This window comes from Lithobates pipiens, unplaced genomic scaffold (genome assembly GCF_037356315.1).
Source record: "Lithobates pipiens isolate NorthernLeopardFrog02 unplaced genomic scaffold, aLitPip1_a1.2 Scaffold_19, whole genome shotgun sequence".
NCBI lineage: Eukaryota > Metazoa > Chordata > Amphibia > Anura > Ranidae > Lithobates > Lithobates pipiens.
In genome coordinates, this window is record NW_027507764.1 from 284625875 (window position 1) to 284652916 (window position 27042).

The following is a 27042-nucleotide window of genomic DNA, read 5'->3' on the forward strand; positions in this document are numbered from 1 at the left end:
TGACGGTCTCCCCCTACAATTCTACGTCATATGTCGACACATTGATCCCCAAGTTACACAAACTATTTTCCCACATGTTCCAACCGAGTATATGCCTACCTCTATGGGAGAAGCCTGAAATACCTGAGTCTTACCACCCAATATCCCTACTGCAAATAGATATTAAAATCTTGACTAAGGTTCTGGCCCTGAGGTTGAACAGGGTGATTTCTACCCTGGTTCACCCAGATCAGACTGGTTTTATGCCAGGCAAAAATACGGCATATAACCTCAGGAGGCTCCGCATGAATATGCAATCTGAACATGATTAGGTGGGATCCAGAGTCATAGTGTCTCTCGACGCCGCAAAGGTGTTTGACTCTGTTGAATGGGAGTACCTCTGGGAATGCTTGTCGTTTTGGATTCGGACCCAATTTCATCAGGTGGATCTGACTCCTATACTGTAACCCTAGCGCTAAGATATTGGTCAAGTCTCTGCCCCCTTTCCACTCTCCAGGGGCACGCGCCAGGGATGTCCTTTATCCCCCTTTTTGTATGCCCTGGCAGTGGAACCCCTTGCATCTTCCCTTAGAAACCACACAAACATTCAGGGCCTGTGGAGTGGGGGACTAGTGGAGAGAATTGGTCTTTATGCTGATGACATGTTACTATACTTGGTGGATTCAGGCCCATCTCTCCAAACGGCTCTGGAGGTGATACAGCACTTCGGGAGTTACTCAGGATTGAAAATAAACTGGGACAAATCTCAGATTCTTCCCATTGACATAGGTGCCCCAACAAAAATTCAGGCGTTATTCCCCCCTGGTCAGGGTTAGCACCATGAAATAGCTAGGAGTTATAATCACCCGTTCCCCAGAGGATTATGTTAGACTCAGTTTAGAGCCTCTAATTGTGATCTTGAAATCCAAAACATAAGTATGGGCCAAATCTGCCATGCCCTTCAGGCTCAATTTCAGGACTCACCTCCCAATATAGAGCAGATGGACATTGTAAGTATTATTATGGGACAAGACTCCCAAAAAATTATCTCAATCTTCTATAATTCTCTTCTCCGCCCCACTGCTACAGTCCTTGCTTACAAGCTGAAAGAGAGATGGGCCGGGGACGTGGGGGGGTTGGAGGATGATGAATGGGAGGATGCACTGGACACCAGTAGGAAGGTTTCTGTCAGATCATCTCACACAGTTATTTATCCTGCACAGATCATACTTGACCTCACTTCGGTTTGCCAAATACAGGCCCGGTTACAATCCACGATGCCCTACATGTGACAGCCCCTCCGGCACCTTCTTTCACCTATGGTCATGCCCAAAAATACAGGACTACTGGTCTCAAATTGTTACATTTATTCACGACGAGATGGGATCCCCCTTGAACTTATGCCCTAAACAATGTCTGCTGTGTATATTCCCGGACCCAGATTTGGATACATTTCATAAAATATTCTTGGAAGAGTCACTATTCACAGCCAGACTACTGATAGCGAGAAAATGGAGGGTCTTGCCTCCAACGATCCAAGAATGGATTGCTGCTGTTAACAATGTTTTGCTGTATAGGAAAGAGACCTATGCCCCCAGGGGTTGCCTGGTCAAGTACGGGAAAATCTGGGACTCGTGGTTGGGGAATGCAGCTACATGCAATGTAATCCCTGATTGACCCCATCAATATAGAATCTCTAATATCTCCGGGCTGAATCCCTCCCCCGGATACATACCCCACGCTGGACCTCCCCCTGTGGGCATTTGGCCACCTGTTGATTATAAGTAACGCGATCTGTTATGTATTATATATCTGAACACGCAATCTTAACTACGTGTACTGCTTAATAAGCGATTGATGCTATGTATTCTTTATCACGTGACGTTGATGCCAATGTTATATACTTGTAACTGTTTTACTTTTCCAATAAAGACTGCGTTGTTTGGAAAAAAAAATTCCTCTTCCAGTATTTCTAATATGGAAGGCTCCCTACAAGTTGTTTTTTAAATCAATTATAGTGAGGCCTCTAGCCAAAATAAAGAAGAGTATTCTGCAGCATTGCCTCCTAGGAAATAGTATAACAATCCCGTAACAATGGAAGGAATACAGTTCTTCCTCCCTTTCAGAATAGTTAAATACTTTAGGACAATTGAGACCCAGGTATCCAACCAAAATAGACTTGAGTCACTTAAGTTCTCATTGTCCTGGATGAGTGGGAGACTCTGACTTTAAACCTTAGGTTTGGGAGTTAATTGTGTTTTTTTGTTTTTGTTAAAGTTGCTCAACCTAAACTTTCACCACAAACACCTTTTCACTAAATGAGTGTACTGTAATCACCAACCTTTTAGGCCACATGCACACTAGGTGTTTAGCCTGTGAGTGACCAATCTTGGTGTTTTCGTGCAGACAGAAGGCACAGCTGCAACATCCAGCCCAACTGCCAGCAGTCGGTAAAAGTCTGACAGGCTGAAAGCTGCTGCGGCTGGGTGGGGCTGGATGTTGAAGGCCATATATGCTCAGGAATAGATACCCGGAATACAATAAGTTGTCTTCATTCTGGGCACATGTCCCGGGCGCATAAGACCCTAAATATTAGTACCTCTTGGTAATTCGTTTCTAAAAAGGCTACAACACTAATGTTTTATATACAATAATATAATGTCTACATTACTGTATTTCTTTTATATATCAATTTACCTTTGGCAACTGTGAAATGAACATGTAGTGTCTTACAAAACAAATACGGAAATACTTGGTGGACTTTTTTTTTGGTTAATAATTGCAAGAATGCATAATCTCTACTAAAGACACATTATAATACTTTCATTATGAGCAGTTTTGTTACCTTGGTGAAAAAAATGCAGGTATACAATCACACTTATGGTTTTAAAAGTCCTGTCACATGCTATGTAATAAGCTAATGTTAAAGTTGATATTGAGCTTGGTCTGTTACAAGTCTCAATTCCATTTTGTGTATAAATAAACTAGTGTCTTTTTTTGCTCTAGATATTGGCCTCAAAAAGTGAGTCTCAACAGAAGCATTTACTACAGAGGGCACCAGAGTACTGTCCTTCATCTATGGTAAATATTACATAAATGTTTTATCCCCTTCCGGAATATGACTAGCATATCACATATTGTTTGGATCAAAATAATGCAATTGATTTAAAGTGTCTCAGTTTCTTGTCCTCATATGGGGTATACAACAGGTAAAATAAGTATTGAACATGTCACCATTTTTCAAGGTAAATATATTTCTAAAAAGGTGCTATTGACATGAAATGTTCACCAGGTGTTATTAATATCCCATGCAATCCATACTTAAAAAAGAAACCAAAAACAAATACGTTCAGAAATTAAGTTATGTGTAATAAAATGGAAATGACACAGGGGAAAAATGATTGAACACATCAAGAAAGGGAGGTGCAAAGAGGCATGGAAAGCCAAGATACCAGCTGAAATCTGTCAGTAATTAGAAAGCAATTCTGCCTGTAAGTGCAAATTAATATCAGCTGGTTCAGTCCCAACTTATGACCTATTAAAAAGAGTCTCATTATCAAGGTGTCGCACAATCCCATGATGGGTAAAAAATTGTTATTTTTATATACAGCTTACCTGTAAAATCTTTTTCTTGATCATACATCACGAGACACAGGAGCTTCATTACATAGTGGGATGTCCCATAGCAATGCTCAGATTGAGGGGAGGGAGACACAGATCATAATTATAGACCGCCATGGACCGGAGGACCTAAACTGCAGCCGGCAGTACACTGCACCCAAAGGCGATATCCTCTTGCCCTCTGACATCCACCTGATAGAATCTGGTGAATGTGTGGACTGATGACCAAGTTGCAGCCTTACAGATCTGAGCCAGGGAGGCCTGATGATGCACTGCCCAAGAAGCACTTACAGCCCTAGTTGAGTGCGCTTTCACTTGAAAAGGCGGGATCTTCCCTTTAACACTATAGGCCTGAGAAATAATCTGTCTAATCCACCTTGAGAGAGTGGATTTTGACGCCGCCTGGCCCTTCCTAGGGCCCTCCGGCAAAATAAACAAGCAATCAGTTTTCCTTATATGAGCAGTTGCTTGAAGATATATACTGATTGCTCTAACCACATCCAAAGTGTGCAAAGATTCTTCTTCTGTGGACTGTGGGTCCGGAAAAAAGGATGGTAGGATTACATCTTGATTCAAATGGAATCCTGAAACCACCTTAGGCAGAAAGGACCTGTTGGGACACATGACCACCCGGTCCTTTATGAATAATTAGATACGGCTCTTTGTTGGAGAGAGCTGCTATTTCTGACACTCTTCTAGCCGTGGACATGGCTTCCAAGAAAACCAATTTTTTAGTCAGAAGAACTAACGAAGCCAGATACAAAGGTTCAAAAGGTTGCCCCTGCAAAGCCGAGAGAACCAAATTCAGATCCCATGGGCATACTGGAGGTTTGACTGGCGGCCTCATCCGCATAGCCCCCTGGATGAAAGCCCGCACCAGGGAATGCGATGCAAGTGGCTTCTGAAAAAACACTGACAAGGCCGAGTACCCCACCTGCGACATATGTTCCGAAACACGTCGGGGAGCCCATTCTCCTGGGCACAACTGCTGGCGGCTCAGAAAATCCGCCTGCCAATTTTCCACTCCTGGAATGAAGACTGCAGAAAGGCATGGAACATGCTTTTCTGCCCAGACAAGTATGCGACTCGCCTCTTTTTGCGCAACCAGACTCTGGTACCGCCCTGGTTATTGATATAGGCCTCTGCTGTGGCATTGTCGGACTGAACCCGAACAGGGAGACCCCGTAGTCTGAAAGACCAGTTTATGAGAGCCATATAAACTGCCCAGATCTCCAAGACATTTATGGGCAATAGCTTCTCGATCGCAGACCATTTCCCCTGCGAGCACGTCTCCTCCAACACTGCTCCCCAGCCTGTCAGGCTGGCATCTGTCGTAATAATCTTCCATGGAAGAGGAAGAAAAGTTTTGCCTTTCAGCAAATTCTCGATTTGTAACCACCAGACGAGACTCTTGCGTGTCCCTGGGGATAGACGCATAGGAAGATCCAAGGACTGGGGCTTCATGTTCCAAGCAGCAAGGATGCATCTTTGCAGAGGCCTTAAGTGGAACTGGGCGAATGGAACGACCTCGAAGGAGGCGACCATTTTTCCTAACAGTCTCATGCACAACCGAATAGGGGAAGATCCAGTGCCCTTGTTACCTCCCCCTGAGACCCTCTTATGAGGAGACATAGTCCAAAGCTACAAAGCAGAGGTACAGTGCCTTGCAAAAGTATTCGGCCCCCTTGAACTTTTCAACCTTTTGCCACATTTCAGGCTTCAAACATAAAGATATAAAATTAATTTTTTGTGAAGAATCACAAACAAATGGGACACAATTGTGAAGTGGAACGAAATCTATTGGATTTTTGAAACTTTTTTTAACTAATAAAAAAATTAAAAGTGGGGCATGCAAAATTATTCGGCCCCCTTGCGTTAATACTTTGTAGAGCCACCTTTTGCTGCGATTACAGCTACAAGTCACTTGGGGTATGTCTCTATCAGTTTTGCACATTGAGAGACTGAAATTCTTGCCCATTCTTCCTTGCAAAACAGCTCGAGCTCAGTGAGGTTGGATGGAGAGCGTTTGTGAACAGCAGTTTTCAGCTCTTTCCACAGATTCTCGATTGGATTCAGGTCTGGACTTTGACTTGGCCATTCTAACACCTGGATACGTTTATTTGTGAACCATTCCTTTGTAGATTTTGCTGTATGTTTGGGATCATTGTCTTGTTGGAAGATAAATCTCCGTCCCAGTTTCAGGTCTTTTGCAGACTCCAACAGGTTTTCATCCACAATGGTCCTGTATTTGGCTGCATCCATCTTCCCCTCAATTTTAACCATCTTCCCTGTCCCTGCTGAAGAAAAGCAGGCCCAAACCATGGTGCTGCCACCACCATGTTTAACAGTGGGGATGGTGTGTTGAGGGTGATGAGCTGTGTTGCTTTTATGCCAAACATATCGTTTTGCATTGTGGGCAAAAAGTTCGATCTTGGTTTCATCTGACCAGAGCACCTTCTTCCACATGTTTGGTGTGTCTCCCAGGTGGCTTGTGGCAAACTTAAGACGAGACATTTTATGGATATCTTTGAGAAATGGCTTTCTTCTTGCCACTCTTCCATAAAGGCCAGATTTGTGCAGCGTACGACTGATTGTTGTCCTATGGACAGACTCTCCCATCTCAGCTGTAGTTCTCTGCAGTTCATCCAGAGTGATCATGGGCCTCTTGGCTGCATCTCTGATCAGTCTTCTCCTTGTCTGAGCTGAAAGTTTAGAGGGACGGCCAGGTCTTGGTAGATTTGCAGTGGTCTGATACTCCTTCCATTTCAAAATGATCGCTTGCACAGTGCTCCTTGGGATGTTTAAAGCTTGGGAAATCTTTTTGTATCCAAATCCGGCTTTAAACTTCTCCACAACAGTATTCCGGACCTGCCTGGTGTGTTCCTTGGTCTTCATGATGCTCTCTGCGCTTTCAACAGAACCCTGAGACTATCACAGAACAGGTGCATTTATACAGAGACTTGATTACACACAGGTGGATTCTATTTATCACCATCAGTCATTTAGGACAACATTGGATCATTCAGAGATCCTCGCTGAGCTTCTGGAGTGAGTTTGCTGCACTGAAAGTAAAGGGGCCAAATAATTTTGCACTCACCACTTTTCAGTTTTTTATTTGCTAAAAAAAGTTTAAAATATCCAATAGATTTCGTTCCACTTCACAATTGTGTCCCACTTGTTGGTGATTCTTCACAAAAAATTAAAATTTTATATCTATGTTTGAAGCCTGAAATGTGGCAAAAGGTTGAAAAGTTCAAGGGGGCCGAATACTTTTGCAAGGCACTGTACTAGTACAAAGTCTCACAATAAATATATATGCTTAAACTGCACAACCTGATGCTGAGTAAGTGTCTTAGGTTTGCCTGGATCCAATCCCTTGGGATGCTTACTGCCCACAGCTCCTGTGTCTCACACTTACAGCCCCCTGACACTGGGCTTTTTAAATCTGCCGCCTGGCGCCTGCGCAGTACAGCGCCGTGCACACCGACGTGCACGGCTCACAACCACACTCCCCCTCCTCCATTAGCCCGCTCGGCGCTCGTGCATGAGGACCGCGGAATCCAAGGGGGAAAGGAATCTCCATCGGAGCTGCGTGGGACCCCCAGATTACGTGGGACCCCTGTATTGCCTATATTGTGGCAGGGATTGCAGTGGAGACGTGAGACAGCTGGAGAACCAGGCTTCACTGAGCGTGTGTACTGAAAGGCATGTAAGTATGCATCAGGCTGCCTTTACTCCCTCTAGTGGTGGAAACCAGGTAAGACATACTACTACTCAAATGAAGAAATCCATAATATATATAGGATTAATTTCCCTTACCTGTCCTTGCCGCAGGAATTGCTGAAAACAGACAGATTCCAGCCTTCACCCATCACGGCGGGCAGAGTTGTGCCAACCTTCAGGTTCTTTTGGGGTTCTTTCTCAGAAGAACCTCCTACCTGGACCTTGTAAAAGACTCTGCCAGAAACTTTCGTGCCACTATGTAAATAGTACACCAAGTCTGGTTTTCCCAGAGCCCAGTCTTCCAATAGGAGAGGACTTAAAGGCAAAACCTAGTTTCTTTGGATGACGAGGTCCGGGTACCATACCATCTTGGGAGTCAAAATATCGGCCCGAGATATGGATCCGGTTTGTTGTAGCCCTTAGGCCCCCGCAGGGACCTGCACAGAGCTTTCTTCATAGCACATGTTTTACGTGACCAACCACCATAGACACTGGCGAAAAAACTGAGGTGCCTCCCATATGGGAGGGGTTATATAGGGGAGGAATTCTCCTTAATTGGGGTTAGCCAGTGTCCAATCACCAGAGGTGCCTATATAACCCACTATGTAATGAGCTCCTGTGTCCAGTGATGTATGATCAAGAAATAAATATTTGTTGTTCATACTTGAAAATAATAATTTTTATTATTTTGTCTTATTTTCAGACAGATGTTTGGAACTGTATGAATTCCTCTTTACCAGGTGAGATGAAAACAAATTTTTGGCACAGTTTTATAGATGTTTATTATGTGTTTGTGTGGTTCTGCCCCCATGAGGGCTGCTCAAAGATTATGCACCTCACTGGTTGCCTTGACCTTGCAAGTCAACACTCTGGGTTCTGACATTTCTGTTATAAACAAAGGAATTTAAAGGTACACATACATGCCAAGTAAACCAGCTGAATTTGTTTACTGGCATCTTAAAGACAATGAAGTCAGCAATAAAGAGTTTGTAACATACAGTAGATAAGGCACAGTGAGGTGACAAAGCCAATTAACCACTTGTCCACTGGGCACTTCCTAACCAGGCCAATGTTCATCTTTTAGCACTCTCACATTTTGAATGACAATTACTCATGCAACATTGTACCTACTGTATATTAAATTTTTGTAATTTTTTTCACACAGAGCTTTCTTTTGGTGGTATTTAATCACCACTGGGTTTTTTGCTCTATAAACAGGGCCGTCTTTAATATTGATTGGACCCTGGGCAAAACATTTTTTGTCCCCCCCCCCCATGCAGTTTTACTCTCCACCTTCTCTTAGACATACAATAAATAGCAGCTAGACTCAAAATCCGTTTACTGAATCAGATCAGGCAGCAATTCTGATTGGTTGCCAGAATTTACAGTGTATTATTACAGCTCACTGATTAATTTCTAGAGGTTACAGCACATGATTTCTGCTTGTTGATTGGTTGCTAAAGATTACTGTACATCAATACTGCTCACTGATTGGTTGTTAGAGGTTACTGCACATAATCTCCTCACTGCCTGCACACCATGATCTGGGGAAGTGGGTGGATCCATTAATAGAGCGAAAACTCCCAGGGATCCTAGGACTCCTGGGATCAGTGGCAGTGGTGTGATTAAAGTGGTTGTAAACCCTTTACAACCACTTTAACCACTTGCCGGCTGGGCCATAGCCGAAAGATGGCTACAGCGCGGTTGTGTTTTTCTGGGAGGCTGTCCATGGACGTCCTCCCAAAATCTTGCCCTCATGTTCCCCCTGGGATGCACTCTTGCAAACACCCGTGACCGCCGGGTTCAGAAGACCTGGTGCATCCCGGATGCGATAACAGCTGCTCATAGCTTCTAGCAGCTATTTACCAGGTGATTGCTCCTTCAAATGATGGAGCGATCACTTGTAAACAAACCGGCATTATCTCATCACGCCAGTTCCTCCCTCCCTTCTCTGTCCGATCGGTACGGGGAGAGGGGGAGAGATGGCAGCAGCACTGTGGGCTGAATGTGTAGTGCCCACAGTGCTACGCTGTGCCAATAATCTGCCCATACTGTGCAATACTCTGCCAATGCTCTCCAATACTCACCAATACTCTGCCAATACTCTGCAACACTGCAATACTCTGCCAATACTCTGCAATAAATTTTAACAAAAACAAAATAACTTTTTTTTTTTTTTTACCAAATTTTCTGTTTTTTTGATTTATAGCACAAAAAATAAAAAAACCCAGCGGTGATTAAATGCCACCAAAAGAAAGCTCTATTTGTGTGAAAATAGGACAACATTTTCATATAGGTACAGTGTTGCATGACTGAGTAATTGTCATTCAAAGTCTGGAAGACCATCACAGATCACGGTAAAAAGCCGCTGATCGCTCCGTCAAATGACGGAGCGATCACTTGTAAACAAACTGGTGTTGGTTCCTCCCTCCCCCTGTATCGATCGGTACAGTGAGAGGGGAGAGGGGGAGAGATGGCAGAAGTGCTGTGGGCTGGATGTGTAGTGCCCACAGCGCTACGCTGTGCCAATACTCTGCCCATACTGTGCAATACTCTGCCCTTATTGTGCAATACTCTGCCAATACTCTGCAACACTGTGCAATACTCTGCCAATACTCTGCAACACTGTGCAATACTCTGCCAATACTCTGCAACACTGTGCAATACTCTGCAATACTCTGCAACACTGTGCAATACTCTGCAATACTCTTCCATTACTTTGCAACGTTGCAATACTCTGCCAATACTCTGCCAATACTCTGCCAATACTCGCCAATATATTTGAACAGAAACAAAGAATTATTTATTTTATTTTACCAAATTTTCATTTTTTTTTATTTATAGCGCAAAAAATAAAAAACCCAGCGGTGATTAAATACCACCAAAAGAAAGCTCTATTTTTGTTAAAAAAAAGTAAAAATGTCATATAGGTGTAGTGTTGCATGACTGAGTAATTGTCATTCAAAGTGTGAGAGCACCGAAAGCTAAACATTGATCTGGTTAGGAAGGGGGTTTAAGTGCCCAGTGGTTAATCTACAGGCAAACCTATATTCAGGCTAACCTGTAGCTGCACTGGATATCTCCTAAACCTGCATGGTTCAGGAGATATCCCTGTATTTGCATGTGCCGACGTCATCAGCACATGCGCACTTAAGCCAACTGAAGCAATGGCACTACGAGCTGTTGCTTCAGTTAGCCTGTGCCGTTCCTGGTGGCACCCACAGGCATACATGGGAGTGACGTCATTGCGGCTCCGGCCAATCATAGGACTGGAGCCGCGATACCCGGAAGTAAGTCCCCGGGGAGATGTTGGCCGCCAGAGCTGTGAAGAAGGACCACTGCAGGGGCTTCGATCTCAGGTAAGTAATTCATAAAGAGCTGGTATGCTATGTCTAAAATGTATAAAATGTCTTTATCTTGCAGGTTTTTTTTTTCTTTGGATAGCCTAAAACGGGTTTATAACCACTTTAATGGTAATGCTGATTTTTTTTTTTTTTTTTACCGCCAATAGTGTGAATGAAAGGATTCTACACCAAGCACCAATGTAATGAGAAGATTTACACTCACCACCAATGTAACTGAGACATTTAGCATGCGTTTACATTTGTGTGTGTTCAGAACGCATGCGAAATGTGCTGCCGCCTAGCAGATACGCAACAGTGCTATTAATTGTTGATGACACCCTCACGCATTTGCTGACATGTGCCTTGGCACCGTGTGATTTAGAAAAAAGGGTTTGGGACTTTTCTCTGCATTTGTAGTGCATAGAGCAGTACACCTTTGCATCCTAAAACCCATGCTAACCTCTGCACCCCAAAGCTCCCCCATCCTCTCCTCTCCCCCTCCCCTTTAACTCTACCTGCCTTCTCTGCTCATCTTTGCACCCACCTTTCTTACCTCCATACCTCCCCTCCTTGCTCACCTTTGCACCTCAGACTGTAATTCCTTCTCTGCCTACCTCTGCAAACCGCACATTACACTCCCCCCACTAATTTGCTTACCTTTGCAGAACAGGCTGATGGTAGGCTGACCACAGTTGTAGGCAGGACTTTCAAGCATGCCCCTTTATCTCACTAGTGGGCAGCATTCAGTATAGGTGATAGTGGATATGACCTCAGGGAGTCATGATATGCATATGAATACCTACTCTATTTACATATGAATGCTTCCGGTCCACTGATATTAGCATATCAATGCAGGATATTTACATGTAAATACGGGGTCTGCAGGTACGTCATCTGTACACAACAATAGGGCAGAGCTGAGCAGCGTTAGTAACAGAACTTCACACGGAGATATCAGGACATGGCATGGGACTAAAACCTCAAGGGATGAGGGAATTTAAACTGGTATAGTTGGCAAGTATGAGGAAGCTGTTTGGGCCCCACAACAATAACAGGGCCCAGGGCAGTGGTCCCATGTGCCCAGGGCAGTGGCCCCATGTGCCTTGTCTTAAAGCCCTGGCTATAAATAAACATTTCTCTTATATTCACCGACCGACACAGCTCCTCTCTGTAACTACATGGGTCGTTTAGCCTGCCATTAGGAGAAACTAGGCAAAATTGTTTTAGGTTTTGCTGGATTCCAAAAGCTCCACAACATCTGGCAAGTAAATTGACTTTGAAGAAGTTTGCTTACTTCATTAATGCTACTTAATATGTTAAACCACATTACTATCAAACACAAAAATGTAAAGCTGTTCAGCTCTTTTCCAATGAAGCAGCTTCGCTTCTTGCAAGAATAACAAATGCTGGATTTTCTTCAATTGCCATCAGTGTGTCATATATTTCAGCTATTTCAAATCTGAAAGGACGATTGGCATCAATTCTACTTGACCATCTTGTAGTTGATAGCGGCTTCACCGTCCGCCTACTGATGTGCTTCTTTAACCACTTCAGCCCCAGACCAATTGTCAGCCTAAGGACCAGAGGTCTTTTTACAATTTCGCACTGCACTGCTTTAACTGGTAATTGCGCGGTCATGCAATGATGTACCCAAACGAAATTTGTGTCCTTTTCTTCCCACAAATAGAGCTTTCTTTTGATGGTATTTGATTGCCTCTGCGATATTTATTTTTTAATGTATTCAGCCACATGTCTTTAGTAAAAAAATGTCAATAAGCGTATATTGGTTTGTGCAAAAGTTATAGCGTCTACAAATTAGAGTACATTTTCTGGAATTTACACAGCTTTTAATTTATGACTGCCTATCTCATTACTTGAGGTGCTAAAATGGCAGTTGCTGAGGGGCATGTTGAGCCCATTGAATATTTTTTTTTGTCCAAAGTGATTGAATAATGACACAAAAAAAAAAGTTTACAAAAAGTTGTCACTAAATGATATATTGCTCACACATGCCATATTTATATGTGGAATTGCACCCCAAAATATATTCTGCTGCTTCTCCTGAGTACGGGGATACCACATATGTGGGACTTTTTGGGAATCTAGCCAGGTACGGGACCCTGAAAACCAATCACCGCCTTCAGGATTTCTAAGGGTGCAAATTTTTGATTTCACTCCTCACTACCTATCACAGTTTTGAAGGCCATAAAATGCCAAAATAGCACAACCCCCCCCCCCCCCCCCCCATGACCCCATTTTGGAAAGTACACACCCCAAGCTATTTACTGAGAGACATGTTGAGTCCATGAAATATTTTATATTTTGCCACAAGTTGCAGGAATATTACATTTTTTTTTTTTTTTTCTTTTTGCACAAAGTTGTCACTAAATGATATATTGCCTCCACATGCTATGGGCATAAGTGAAATTACACCCCAAAATAAATTCTGCTGCTTCTCCCGAGTACGGGGATACCACATGTAGGGGACTTTTTAGGAGCCTAGCTACGTACAGGACCACGAAAACCAAGCACTGCTTTCAGGATTTAAATATAAAACACTACAAAAAAAACTGTTAGCGATCGCAGGGATCAGGCCTGACTCTGCGAAAGCTGCAGTTATGTGTTTAGTGTTTTGTAAGTGACAGTGATCGATCGATACTGCACTTGGGTGGGCTGGGTGGAGGGGCAAAACGCAGGTGCTAGCAGGTATCTGGGCTGATCCCGTTAACGATGCGTTTTTTTGGAACCCTAAACTGCTGGGGACGCTAGTATAGATCTGATCAGATCAGATATTGATCTGTTCAGATTCTATACCACTACGGGAGGTTTATGCTTTGCGTGTGAGTGATAGGGGTACTGGCACTAACCCAGCTGCTGCCTGGGGCGACGCAGACCCTGACCCTAAAACCTAATTGATATCACCCGCCAGGTGATCAGGGGGTTAAACCTTTATTGGGTAATAAATGGTGGGTTCCCTGATGCTATAAAAAGCAAACTACCTAACCAGAGTCAACCGTAACACTTATACGGTGATCACCGGTGAAAGGGTTAACTAGGGGCAATCAAGGGTTAAAATCTTTATTAGGTAGTATATGGGGGTCCCTGACGCTATATAAAAACCTGACGGAGAACCTAAATAACGAACTGGCTAACCAGCGTCACCAGTGACACTATTGCAGCGATCAGAAAAACGATCGCTTAGTGACACTGGCAAAAGGGGGTGAAAGGGTTAACTAGGTGCAGTCAGGGGGTTAAAACCATTATTGGGTAGTATATGGGGGTACCTAGCGCCTATAAAAACCTGGCGGTGAACCTATAAAAAAACTAGCTACCTAGAGGCACCAGCGACACTATTGCAGCGATCAGAAAAACGATCGCTTAGTGACACTGGCAAAAGGGGGTGAAAGGGTTAACTCTAGGGGCAATCAGGGGATTAAACCTTTATTGGGGGGGTAGGGGCTACCCTGGACCTAACACTAACTGCCCTGACAGTTTTTACTGTCACAACTGACACTAAATGCAGTGATCAGTAATTAAATGATCACTGCAATCAGTGACACTGTGACTGGGAGGAGGGGGGGGGGGGTTTGTGTGCCTATGTGTACCTATATGTCAGTGTAGTGTTGGTGCACTTACTATTGTGTTCTCCTCGCAGTCCGGTCACAAATACCGCCCCGAGGAGAATGACATCACTTCCTCCCTGCCTGTGTTTACACTACACAGGCGGGGGAAGCTTCTCATTCGCCAGGAGCGATCGAGAGGGGATGGCCAGAAACCAACGGCCATCCCCTCATCCCGGATCGCTCCTGAAGCGAAACGGACCCCCCACCCGCTGGAAGACAAGCACGTACATGTACGTGCTTGTGCCTGTCGGTGCCATTCTGCCAACGTACAGTGCCATGTGGCGGTCCTTAAGTGGTTAAGATGTCCCACCGATTTGCTGAGCCAGATAAAAAAACATATATTTTCTGCAAAAAATTTACTGGCTTCCCTACAACACATAGCAGCATAATTTCAATAAGGTTTAAAGAATGAGCACTGCAAGGAATATAGAATGCCCATGAATTCAAATCCTTGACTCTCTTCTGAACACCAGAGTGCTTCCCTTTCATGCTGGACCCATTATCATACCACTCTCATATCACTTAATGGTATGTTCAGTTTCTCAAGCTCTGCCAGAATCAATTCAGTCAACTGTTCTCTTCGATTTTCACTTCAGGGCTTGCTGTTATTGAGTCCCCTTGTATGATTGACACAAACCTAACAATGATGGTCATCTGTTCCACAAGAGCACATGTGGGGTGCAGTCAAGAATGATGGAATAGTACTTGGCATTTTTTAAAAGTAGAAGAAACCGTCTGTTTATTTCTTTAGCAATAAGGCCAATTAATTAATTTTGTATATACTTTCCCAGATAGTGACAATGAATTTCCGAATTTATTATTTTTTGAAGGTGGTTCTGCATCACTGTATCAAATGTGGCCCGCTTTTCCACAAGTTGCAAATAATTACCATTGTTTGCACTGTAAAGTGTGTCATTGCTTCCTCTGAAACTCTAGCACTGCTTACCAAGATATTGGACGATGGCTACAAGGCGCTGGAGAACACTTTGCCAGTGCTGTGTTAACCACTTAAGGACCGCCGAATGTAAATATACGTCGGCAGAATGGCACGGACGGGCAAAATCACGTACCCGTACGTGCCTGCCTTCCAGCGGGTGGGGGGTCCGATCGGACCCCCTCCCGCTGGCTGTGGAGGTCCGTTTCGCTTCAGGAGCGATCCAAAATGAGGGGATGCCCGTTTTTTTTTTTTTTTTTGTCATTATTCAATCACTTGGGACAAAAAAAAATATTCAATGGGTTCAACATGCCCCTCAGCAATTTCCTTGGGGTGTCTACTTTCCAAATTGGGGTCATTTGGGGGGGGGGGGGGGGTTTGTACTGCCCTGCCATTTTAGCACCTCAAGAAATGAGATAGGCAGTCATAAATTAAAAGCTGTGTAAATTCCAGAAAATGTACTCTAGTAGACGCTATAACTTTTGCACAAACCAATAAATATACGCTTATTGACATTTTTTTTACTAAAGACATGTGGCTGAATACATTTTGGCCTAAATGTATGACTAAAATTGAGTTTATTCAATTTTTCTTACAACAAAAAGTAGAAAATATATATTGTTTTTTTTCAAAATTTTCAGTCTTTTTCCTTTTATATCGTAAAAAATTAAAATTGCAGAGGCAATCAAATACCTTCAAAAGAAAGCTCTATTTTTGGGAAGAAAAGGATGCAAATTTTGTTTGGGTACAACATTACATGACCGTGCAATTACCAGTTAAAACAGTGCAGTGCGAAATTGTAAAAAGACCTCTGGTCCTTAGGCTGACAATTGGTGCGGGGCTTAAGTGGTTAATAACCTCTGGTAAGCCCGGTCAGTAGTTTTTCCTGATCCAAGCCTTATCAATAACTCATTCCACCTTCCCACAGAAGCAAGATGATATGCAGACTGTGTACTGTCAAAATATTCAGTATATTTTTCCAATCATCGATACCTCCAACAATCAGAATTATTTCTTTGTTTGCAAACAGTTTGCAACAAAAACAAAACACTTTGTTTAGTTTGGTAGAGTAGATTAGCCAATGTCTCATCTGCACTTCTCCATTTATAAGGTGGCGTTTTTAATGGTCTGCTGTAAAACGTCTATTAGAGTTATTCCTGGGAAATGCAAAGCGTTCATTTGGTTTTGCTGGGCCTTTCATTACGATGGTATCCCCGACATAATGTAGTGATGACATCTGGCCAATCCACTGGATCAGAGAAATCCAGTGGTAATGAAGTGATCTCTAGTAGTTCTGGTGATATTGGATAGTTCACTTCAGTTCAGTATCAGTGTCACTTTTCTCTTCAACAGATTGCTCACTAATAGTTATCGATGCTGAACCACCCACTGTCATGGTTGTTGAAGGTCCTTCACCACTATCCATATGCACAGGATTGTCTTCAACTTCACAATCTGGTTCATCATCCAGAGCTTGTGTGGATTTTAACCACTTAAGGACCAGGCCTCTTTTTCAGATTTGGTGTTTACATGTTTAAAACCGTTTTTTTGCTAGAAAATGACTTAGAACCCCCAAACATTTTATATTGTTTTTTTTCTAACACCCTAGAGGATAAAATGGCGGCCATTGAAATACTTTTTTTCACACCGTATTTGCACAGCAGTCTTACAAGCGCACTTTTTTTGGGAAAAAAATCACTTTTGAATAAAAAAAATAAGACAACAGTAAAATTAGCCCAATTTTTTTTATATTGTGAAAGATAATGGTACGCCGAGTAAATTGATACCCAACATGTCACGCTTCAAAATTGCGCCCGCTCGTGGAATGGCGTCAAACTTTTAGCCTCAAAAATCTCCATAAGCGACATTTAAAAAATTCTACAGGTTGCATTTTTTGCGTTAGAGGAGGTCTAGGGCTAGAATTATTGCTCTACTGATCGCGGCGATACCTCACATATGTGGTTTGACCACCGTTTTCATATGCGGGCGCTACTCACATATGCGCTCGCTAATGTGCGCAAGCTCGTCGTGACGGGGTGTTTAAAAACCTTTTTTTTTTTTTTTTATTATTTATTTTAATTGATTTTATTTATTTTTACACTGTTTAAAAAAAAAAAAAATGGATCACTTTTATTCATATTACAAGGAATGTAAACATCCCTTGTAATAGAAAAAAGCATGACAGGTCCTCTTAAATATGAGATCTGGGGTCAAAAAGTCCTCAGATCTCATATTTGGACTAACATGCTACAAAAAAGAAAAAAAAAGAAAAAATGACATTTAAAAAAAATATACCTTTAAGCCCTCCTATTGTATAGAGATGAGTGGGGGCCATCTTAGCCTCACTCGTCTCTATCCCCAGCTAGTGAAAGGACCCGATCGCCTCCGCCGAGGGGGGTGGCACCTCTCCCGCCGCCAATAGCGGTGATCTCGTGGCGAAATCGCCGCAGAGACTACAGTTATCGTACAGCCGACCGGCGCCTGAAGAGATGGATATCTTGGTTGTGGCAGCAGCTGCTGCCGTTACCGAGATATCCCTCTTCAAAAATAGGACGTACATTGTCGTGTGCTGGTCAGTAAGTGGTTAATGATCCAACCATTTTTTGGGCCTCTTCTAGAAGTTTTCTTTTCCATTTGAAACCCGCACCCGACAACTTCTAACGTGGAGGTCTAGACATTGTATAACGTGAATCAATCCGCTACAGAAATAAACGAATAACCCCTGAAAGACAAATTGGGTTTTGGTTTTGGCTCCTGTCTAGGACAAGAGTCATTTAGTCAAGTGATTGATTGGTTTTCAGTGACCACATGACGTAAGGCCAAAAATATTGGTTGATCCCAGTCTGTCTGGCTTCCTAGACAAATAAACCCCCCCCCCCCCCCCTCCACCCAAAGGAATGTGGGGGCATATGGCCGAGGATTGGACAAGCCCCTGAGGCTTGTCCAATTCTCTATGCAATCCTGGACAGCCAGATTAAGGGAACTGTATTGGAGGGTGGAAGTTAAAGTGGAACTTTAGTCAGAAAATGAAGTCCTGCCCAATCACTTTGGGCTGGGCTCTGTTGCAGGCATAGCTATGTAAAACATAAAAAAATTGTGTCTATACTATGTACAATCCAGTAATATACTGTCTCCCCGCTCTGTACATGTTCGGTTGCTCAAAATTTTAGGCACCTTTAGGCACTGGTGTGTTTGTAGAAGCCTGCTGACAGCCTTTTAAACCGAATTAAACCCTCCTATATTTTACAGCCAAGGAAGCTGCTTCTGTTTAATCTGCAACTGCCATGGTGCTGCACATGTGATCAGTTATGACACCAGCCATATGATGCTTTGACCGTTTGGTTGAGGAATTAAGCAAATGTGACAGTTGGCAATCCCAACATTCCAGGAATATAGCTTTTTTTAAACCATTAAATCAATTGATTTAGTTCCACTTTATGATTTACTTCTGTTCAGGGGTTCTGGGCTTCAACAAAATGTCAGCCTCCGGCAAGAAGAAACAGGTGCAATGCTGGATGCAATTTACAGCAAACGCTTATTTTGGTAGCATAATTACTAATATGAAATATATGTTCATTGCTAAAGAACATTATTTTTTAACCAGTTCAAACGCTTTAATGTGGAAACAGTATAGGAGGGAGTTAATGAAGGGAGGGAACTGGGGGGGAGTCATTGATGCCATCTCACCAGTGTCCATCAAATGCAGCCTCACCTCTGCCCATTAAATACAGTCTCAGCTCTGCCCATCAAATACAGTCTCACTAGCACCCATCAAGGCTGCTTCACCAGTGCCCTTTAAATGCAGCCTCACCTTTGCTCATCAAATTCCATCTCACCTTTGCTCATCAAATTCCATCTCACCTTTGCTCATCAAATTCCATCTCACCTTTGCTCATCAAATTCCATCTCACCTTTGCTCATCAAATTCCATCTCACCTTTGCTCATCAAATTCCATCTCACCTTTGCTCATCAAATTCCATCTCACCTTTGCTCATCAAATTCCATCTCACCTTTGCTCATCAAATTCCATCTCACCTTTGCTCATCAAATTCCATCTCACCTTTGCTCATCAAATTCCATCTCACCTTTGCTCATCAAATTCCATCTCACCTTTGCTCATCAAATTCCATCTCACCTTTGCTCATCAAATTCCATCTCACCTTTGCTCATCAAATTCCATCTCACCTGTGCCCATCAAATACAGACTCGCCAGCGCCCATCAAATACAGACTCACCAATGGTTATCAATGCCGCTTCGCCAGCGCCCATCAAATACAGACTCGCCAGCGCCCATCAAATACAGACTCGCCAGCGCCCATCAAATACAGACTCGCCAGCGCCCATCAAATACAGACTCGCCAGCGCCCATCAAATAGACTCGCCAGCGCCCATTAAATCCTACTTTACCGGCGCCCATCAAATACACACTCAACAGCGGCTATCAATGTCTCTTCGCCAGCGCCCATCAAGTACAGACTCGCCAGCGCCCATCAAGTACAGACTCGCCAGCGCCCATCAAGTACAGACTCGCCAGCGCCCATCAAGTACAGACTCGCCAGCGCCCATCAAGTACAGACTCGCCAGCGCCCATCAAGTACAGACTCGCCAGCGCCCATCAAGTACAGACTCGCCAGCGCCCATCAAGTACAGACTCGCCAGCGCCCATCAAGTACAGACTCGCCAGCGCCCATCAAGTACAGACTCACCAGCGCCCATCAAGTACAGACTCACCAGCGTCCATCAAGTACAGACTCACCAGCGCCCATCAAGTACAGACTCACCAGCGCCCATCAAGTACAGACTCACCAGCGCCCATCAAGTACAGACTCACCAGCGCCCATCAAGTACAGACTCACCAGCGCCCATCAAGTACAGACTCACCAGCGCCCATCAAGTACAGACTCACCAGCGCCCATCAAGTACAGACTCACCAGCGCCCATCAAGTACAGACTCACCAGCGCCCATCAAGTACAGACTCACCAGCGCCCATCAAGTACAGACTCACCAGCGCCCATCAAGTACAGACTCACCAGCGCCCATCAAGTACAGACTCACCAGCGCCCATCAAGTACAGACTCACCAGCGCCCATCAAGTACAGACTCACCAGCGCCCATCAAGTACAGACTCACCAGCGCCCATCAAGTACAGACTCACCAGCGCCCATCAAGTACAGACTCACCAGCGCCCATCAAGTACAGACTCACCAGCGCCCATCAAGTACAGACTCACCAGCGCCCATCAAGTACAGACTCACCAGCGCCCATCAAGTACAGACTCACCAGCGCCCATCAAGTACAGACTCACCAGCGCCCATCAAGTACAGACTCACCAGCGCCCATCAAGTACAGACTCACCAGCGCCCATCAAGTACAGACTCATAGAAGATTTATTGATAGAATTAAGTACCAGGTTTGTTAGATTTTATGTAAAATGCATGTCTGGTGCGTTGCAATGTTCTCAGCAGAATCCGTGAGAAATAAATCGTATTCCAATCTTGCTTTTCCTAGTTTATTTTTTGCAGATGGAGTGGGATTAGTTTGAAAGGCTGTTAAAGAAGAATTAAATTACTTTTCCAATTTCTGCACCAGGTTTCTGCATTCCCTCTTGAGTATTCCAATTTGTTGTTGGAATATCCCTCTCAAAACCAGTTTGTGTGCCTCCCAGAGGGTTAATGAGGAGACTTCTGTGCATGTATTATGTTTTAAATAATCTTTCAGAGCCTGTTCCATGTTTATAAGGTAAGAGTGGTGTTTCAATAATATATTTGGTAAATACCATGTGGTATCATGTGCTTTGGGTATAAAAGTTGCAATAGAGGTGAAGACTACGTTATGGTAAGACCATGGAATAGGAATAATATTAGATGCAATTATTTATGGCAACATTCCTGCCATCAGAAATATGTGGTCAATTTGACTGAATGTTTGATGTGGATGGGAGAAATATGTAGTTTCTTTTGGTCAGGTTGTTTTCTCTCCAAGAATCAATTAATTTATAGTTAGAAAGGAGATGAGAAATCGATTGATTAGTTTGGTTTCGGGATAGAATGAATGGAGATCTGTCCAGAAATGGGAGGATGACTTGATTAGAATCTCCACATACAATGAGTGAGCCCATTTTATGAGAGTGTACTACCTGAAATAGGTGTGATAAAAAAGGTACAGGTTTTTGTTAGGCGCATAATATAAAACAAGCGTTATAGCCGTGTCCTGGATTGTGAAAGGAGTGGAGAGATGGAACGCTATTAAGGTACCTCTTTGTTTGGTATCTGTTGAAGCTGTGAATACTTCTGTGTATGGTGAACTAAAAAATTTGGGAGTAGATTTGGTTGTAAAGTGGGTTTCTTGTAAACACACAATGTGTGCAGTCATGGCCTGGAAAGACCAAAACGCTTTTGTACGTTTTTGTGGTACATTTAGCCCCTGTACATTTAGGGAAATTATATTTAATGGTGCCATAGCAGCTGCCACAACAAGCTTTTCTTACCACATGTTACGATGTGGTGGCTCCTCGACCAAACATCTGCGGATAAAGAGAGAGAGAAGAGGGAAAGGTCCAGGAATATCTAGAATGGGGGAAAAATAAAAATCATAAAAGATCATATTGCATATGAATAAAGTAGAGGTATAAAGAGATCCAACGTTAACCCGTGACGAAGAATACAATCCTCCATCAGGGGATAAGGAGCCTTCATCGAATCCCCACATAATAACTGTAGGGGTCTGAGGAAGTTTAAATTGGGATACATAGTTTTTGTGGGAGGAACACCCGCCCCAAAACATTCTAACTTGAACATCTTAAAGATGTATGATTGTAAGCCCTAAAAAAAAGTTTTTTTAAATTTTTTTTTTTTTTAAATGTATTTTTATTGTTAGAGCCGGTTCACACAGGGGCGACACGACTTCCAGGACGACTTTGTGAGGCAACTTGGAGATGACTTGAACACGAGTTAGACACAACCTGGGCAACTTACAACACGACTTTAAGTCGCCCCAGGCCAGGCGACTTTTGCTGTGGCCAATCAGAGATTGAGCTCTGAAGGGGGAACTCCACGCCAAATTTATGAAAAAAAATTGGCGTGGGTTCCCCCTCCAAGAGTCTGGTATGGATTGTAAAGGGAACCCCCTACACCGAAAAAAACGGTGTGGGCCCCCCCCCAGATCCATACCAGATCTTTATCCGAGCACGCTACCCGGCCAGCCAGGAAAGGGGGTGGGGACGAGCCAGCGCCCCCCCCCCTCCTGAGCCGTACCAGGCCCTCAACATGGGGGAGTGCCTTGGGGAAGGGGGGGACGTGCGGGCCCCCTCACCCCAAAGCACCTTGTCCCCATGTTGATGAGGACAAGGGCCTCTTCCCAACAACCCTGGCCGTTAGTTGTCAGGGTCTGCGGGCGGGGGGCTTATCGGAATCCGGGAGCCCCCTTTAATACCCCTACCCATTCACCTGTGAAAAAAAATGTTAAAAAAAAACACAACACAGGGTTAAAATAGTTTATTGCACAGCTCCGGGGGTCTTCCGTCTTTGCGCCGGACTCCTCCGCTATCTTCTGCAAGCTCTTTTGCTAGCGGAGGAGCCCGGCTTTCTTCTTCGCCGCCTCCCTCTTCTTCTGACTTCGGGGGTCTTGTCCCCCTCTTCGGTTCTTCTTGCCGGGCCACCGCTTCTTCTTCCAGCTCTTTTACTAGCGTTGGCCAGGTCTTCTGTCGCCGCCGCCTTCCATTCTTCTTCTTCTGGAGATGTTGACTCGACGCTCTCTCCGGCCGCAATGCCAGGGACGCGGTGCGCAGCGTCTTATATAGGGACAAGGGGAGGGGTCACAGGTTGATGTCACATGGTGACCCCGCCCCCTTACGATGTTACAGTCTCGGAGGATGCTGGGACTGTAACATCGTAAGGGGGCGGGGTCACCATGTGACATTAACCGGTGACCCTGCCCCTTGTCCCTATATAAGACGCTGCGCACCGCGTCCCTGGCATTGCGGCCGGAGAGGGCGTCGAGTCAACATCTCCAGAAGAAGAATGGAAGGCGGCTGTGACAGAAGACCGGGCCAACGCTAGTAAAAGAGCTGGAAGAAGAAGCGGTGGCCCGGCAAGAAGAACCGAAGAGGGGGACAAGACCCCCGAAGTCAGAAGAAGAGGGAGGCGGCGACGAAGAAAGCCGGGCTCCTCCGCTAGCAAAAGAGCTAGCAGAAGATAGCGGAGGAGTCCAGCGAGAAGACCCCCGAAGACGGAAGACCCCAGGAGCTGTGCAATAAACTATTTTAACCCTGTGTTGTGTTTTATTTTTTTTATTTTTTTTCACAGGTGAATGGGTAGGGGTACATTGTACCCCATACTCATTTACATAGGGTGGGGGGCCCCCTTATTAAAGGGGCTCCCAGATTCCGATAAGCCCCCGCCCGCAGACCCCAACAACCAACGGCCAGGGTTGTCGGTAAGAAGCCCTTGTCCTCATCAACATGGGGACAAAGTGCTTTGGGGTGGGGGGGGGCCGCGCGCCCCCCCTTCCCCAAGGCACCCCCCATGTTGTCCTGGTATGGCTCAGGAGGGGGGTTCGCTCGCTCGTCCCCACCCCCTTTCCTGGCCGGCCGGGTAGTGTGCTCGGATAAGGGTCTGGTATGGATCTGGGGGGGATCCCACACTGTTTTTTCGGCGTAGGGGGTTCCCCTTAGAATCCATACCAGACCTAAGGGCCTTATATGCTCTCGGAGGGGGAACCCACGCCAAATTTATTAAAAAAATTTATTAAAAAATGGATAATAAAGACTTATCCACCCAACAAATTTGAGTCACTTGACTAATAATAAAAGGTTAAAGACAACCGTAAAAAGGGATAAATAAATAATTTCATAGATGGATATGAGCTTTTGCTATTATGTGACTGCTCCAGAGATTTATTAATAAATCTTAAAATTTATAAATCTTGGGGATCCAAGTGGAAAAGCATAAAATATATATATATATATATATATATATATATATATATATATATATATATATATATATATATATATATATATATATATATATATATATATATATATATATATATATAGATTAAATAAATAGTACATTAATTACTTTGAGGATAATCAAAACTGAAATTTCAAATTATATAGGGTTTAAATGTAAATATAAATGTATTTTAAATTGCTTAATATTAAAAATCCATAAATTAAATATAATAAGTGGGAGTAGGATATTTGTATAGAGGTTCCAAAGGATTCTGCTATACTGGTCAATCTCTGAAAGGCAAAAATGAAATCTTTTAGATCTTCAGTATTTCCATTCCATAATGTCTTCTTGTTCTTGAGGTGGAGATGAATGTCGACTCCTGTTGTGCAGATGCTGATTTCCATTTTTGTCTAAGTCTGCGGATGGGTTCTTTACTGATGTATTCAAAGACATTCTTCTTGAAGCATTAATGGTATGAGAGTTCTCTATCAGGTTGACATCTTGAAGGGCCTGCTGGTTCTGCCACAGATCTGCAGACAAATCTTGTTCTGTGATGTGAAAAGCGTAGAGAGAATGGAAATCCCCATTGATATTTAATATCATGGCGTTGATGTTCTAGGAGCTGGGGTTTCATAGCTCTTCTTTTGGAGAAAAGTATGACCTTGGAAGCTTAAACTGTTTTTTCCCCTGGCCGCAACAAAAAGTTGTTCTTTAGTTTTATAGTAGTGAAATTTTGCTATAATGTCTCTTGGAGGTCCATCTGTTTTCTTAGGCATAAGAGCACGGTGCACTCTGTCTATTTCCAGGTGCTCTATTGGTATCTAAAACCATCGCTCCATTGGTATCTCTAAAACATTTTCTGGTATACCACTGAATCTGAGATTAGATTTTCTTGCTCTATTTTCATAGTCCTGTGATTTATTTTGTAAAATAAAGTTTTCTTCTTTTAGAATATCAATTTCTGTCATGTAGTCCTGAGAAGAGTTTTCAGGTTCTTCCACTTTTGGTTCAAGTGCTGCTGTACGCTGACCAGGCTCCCTGATTTCTTTTGTGAGGTTATTTGTTATCTGCTCTGAGGTTTGTTTCAGTGCTTTGTGAAGAATATTTTCAAAATGCTTTAAAATACTGTGAGGGGTCATAGTTTCATGTGAGCTCTAGTCAGACATTACTGTCCCGCTAGACTCCGCCCAAGGTGTAAATGTTTCATACCTCCTCCTGTGTCATTCCTGTTTTGTAGCATGCCAAAGAAAATTAGCTTACTGCAAGACCACAGAGGAAAGCATCTCTCAGGATGAACCCAGTTGCTGCTGGAATAATTATTTTTGGATAGAGGAGTTTTGCATTCCATACCGAACTCTTGCCTAACAATTATGATAATAATAATTATCACTCCTCATTTCTTAACTCTATGACTATAAAAAAGAAGTGTTATTAGTTTATTTTTATCATTTAACAAAATGTAAAGTAAAGGAATAGAAAATAAATCCAAATCAAATCAATATTTGGTGTAAGCCCCCTTTGCCTGCAAAATAGTATCAATTCTTTTAGGTACACTTGAACAGTTTGTAAGATATCGGGGTGATTATGCTCAAGTGGTGCATGCAGTTTTCCAGAAACATGCAACACCAGACTGCGTTTTTAGGGCATAGCAGCCCACTTTTATTTAAAGGTAATGAAAAAGTTCAAACAAACAGTAATCTTCCCTCACAGAGGCTTCCACCATCACTGTATAAACACAAACATCAGCCTCCTGGCTTACTCACTGTCAGCTTCGTGCTGTACGGTTGTGGGCCACATCTGCCTGCAGCCTTAGACTCAGAGACCTCCTGTCTTTCTCCTGGAGCCGTCTCCTACTGGGACCCTCCCGACCTCCTAGGCCAGACTTCCTGTCTGTCTCCAAGTCTGAGCCCTGAGCTCTATCCCTGAGATGTTTATGAACCCAGCCTACAAGTGTGTAATCAGCATGCCTCTGTTTACAAGAACCAGTGTGAAAGTGCTAATTCACACCGTGAAATAGGGTCGCCTCCCCACAACAGTTTTTGAAGGAGCTCAGCAGGTAGGTTGTTCCAAACATCTTGGAGAACTAACCACAGATCCTTCTGTCTCCTTAATGTAATCCCAGAGAGACTCAATGCTGAGATCAGGGCTCTGTGGGAGCCAAACCATCACTTCCAGGACTCCTTGTTATTCTTTAAACTGAAGAGTGTTCTTAACCACTTCAATGCCAGACACTTTCGCCCCTTCCTGCCGAGGACAATTTTCAGCTTTCATCTGTGTCGCACTTTGAATGACAATTGAGCGGTCATGCAACACTGTACCCAAACTAAATTTATATAATTTTTCCCCCATAAATATAGTGGTATATGATCACCACTGGGGTTTTTATTTTTTGCTAAACAAACTAAAGAAGACAGATATTTGAAATAAAAAGGTTTTTCTTCGTTTTTGTTAAAAAAAATTGTTTTCTCCACTGATGGGCACTGATGAGGTGGCACTGATGAGGTACGAATATGTAGAGGTGGCACTGATGAGGAGGCATGAATATGTTGAATTGATGGGCACTGATAGGCGGCACTGATGGGCACCGATAGGCGGCACTGATAGGTGGCACTGATGGGCACTGACAGACGGTACTGATGGACACTAATAGATGGCACTGATAGGCAGCACTGATGATGAGGTACTGACAGGTGTTACTAATTGGCAATGTGATGGGCACTGATTGGCACTGTGGTGGGCACTGACTGGCAGCTGATCTGCACGGATTTATTTTTTTAGCTTGCCGACCAGCCACCATCATTATTCTGCTGCAGGTAGGCTCATTCCCCCAAATCGCCGTAGCTGTACGTCGACCCTTTAGCC

The 27042-nt window shown here is 43.6% G+C and overlaps 1 protein-coding gene across 8 annotated transcripts in view; it reads left to right on the forward strand.

Moving 5' to 3' along the window:
- Positions 1-27042, forward strand: part of RECK (reversion inducing cysteine rich protein with kazal motifs) — a 909451-nt gene that overhangs the window by 137208 nt on the left and 745201 nt on the right. For all 8 annotated transcript variants that reach the window (XM_077491985.1, XM_077491988.1, XM_077491986.1 and 5 more), the window contains exons 3-4: positions 2986-3060; positions 8027-8063. In XM_077491985.1, coding sequence (XP_077348111.1) covers positions 2986-3060; positions 8027-8063 — 112 coding nt within the window. The remainder of the gene's footprint in view (positions 1-2985; positions 3061-8026; positions 8064-27042) is intronic.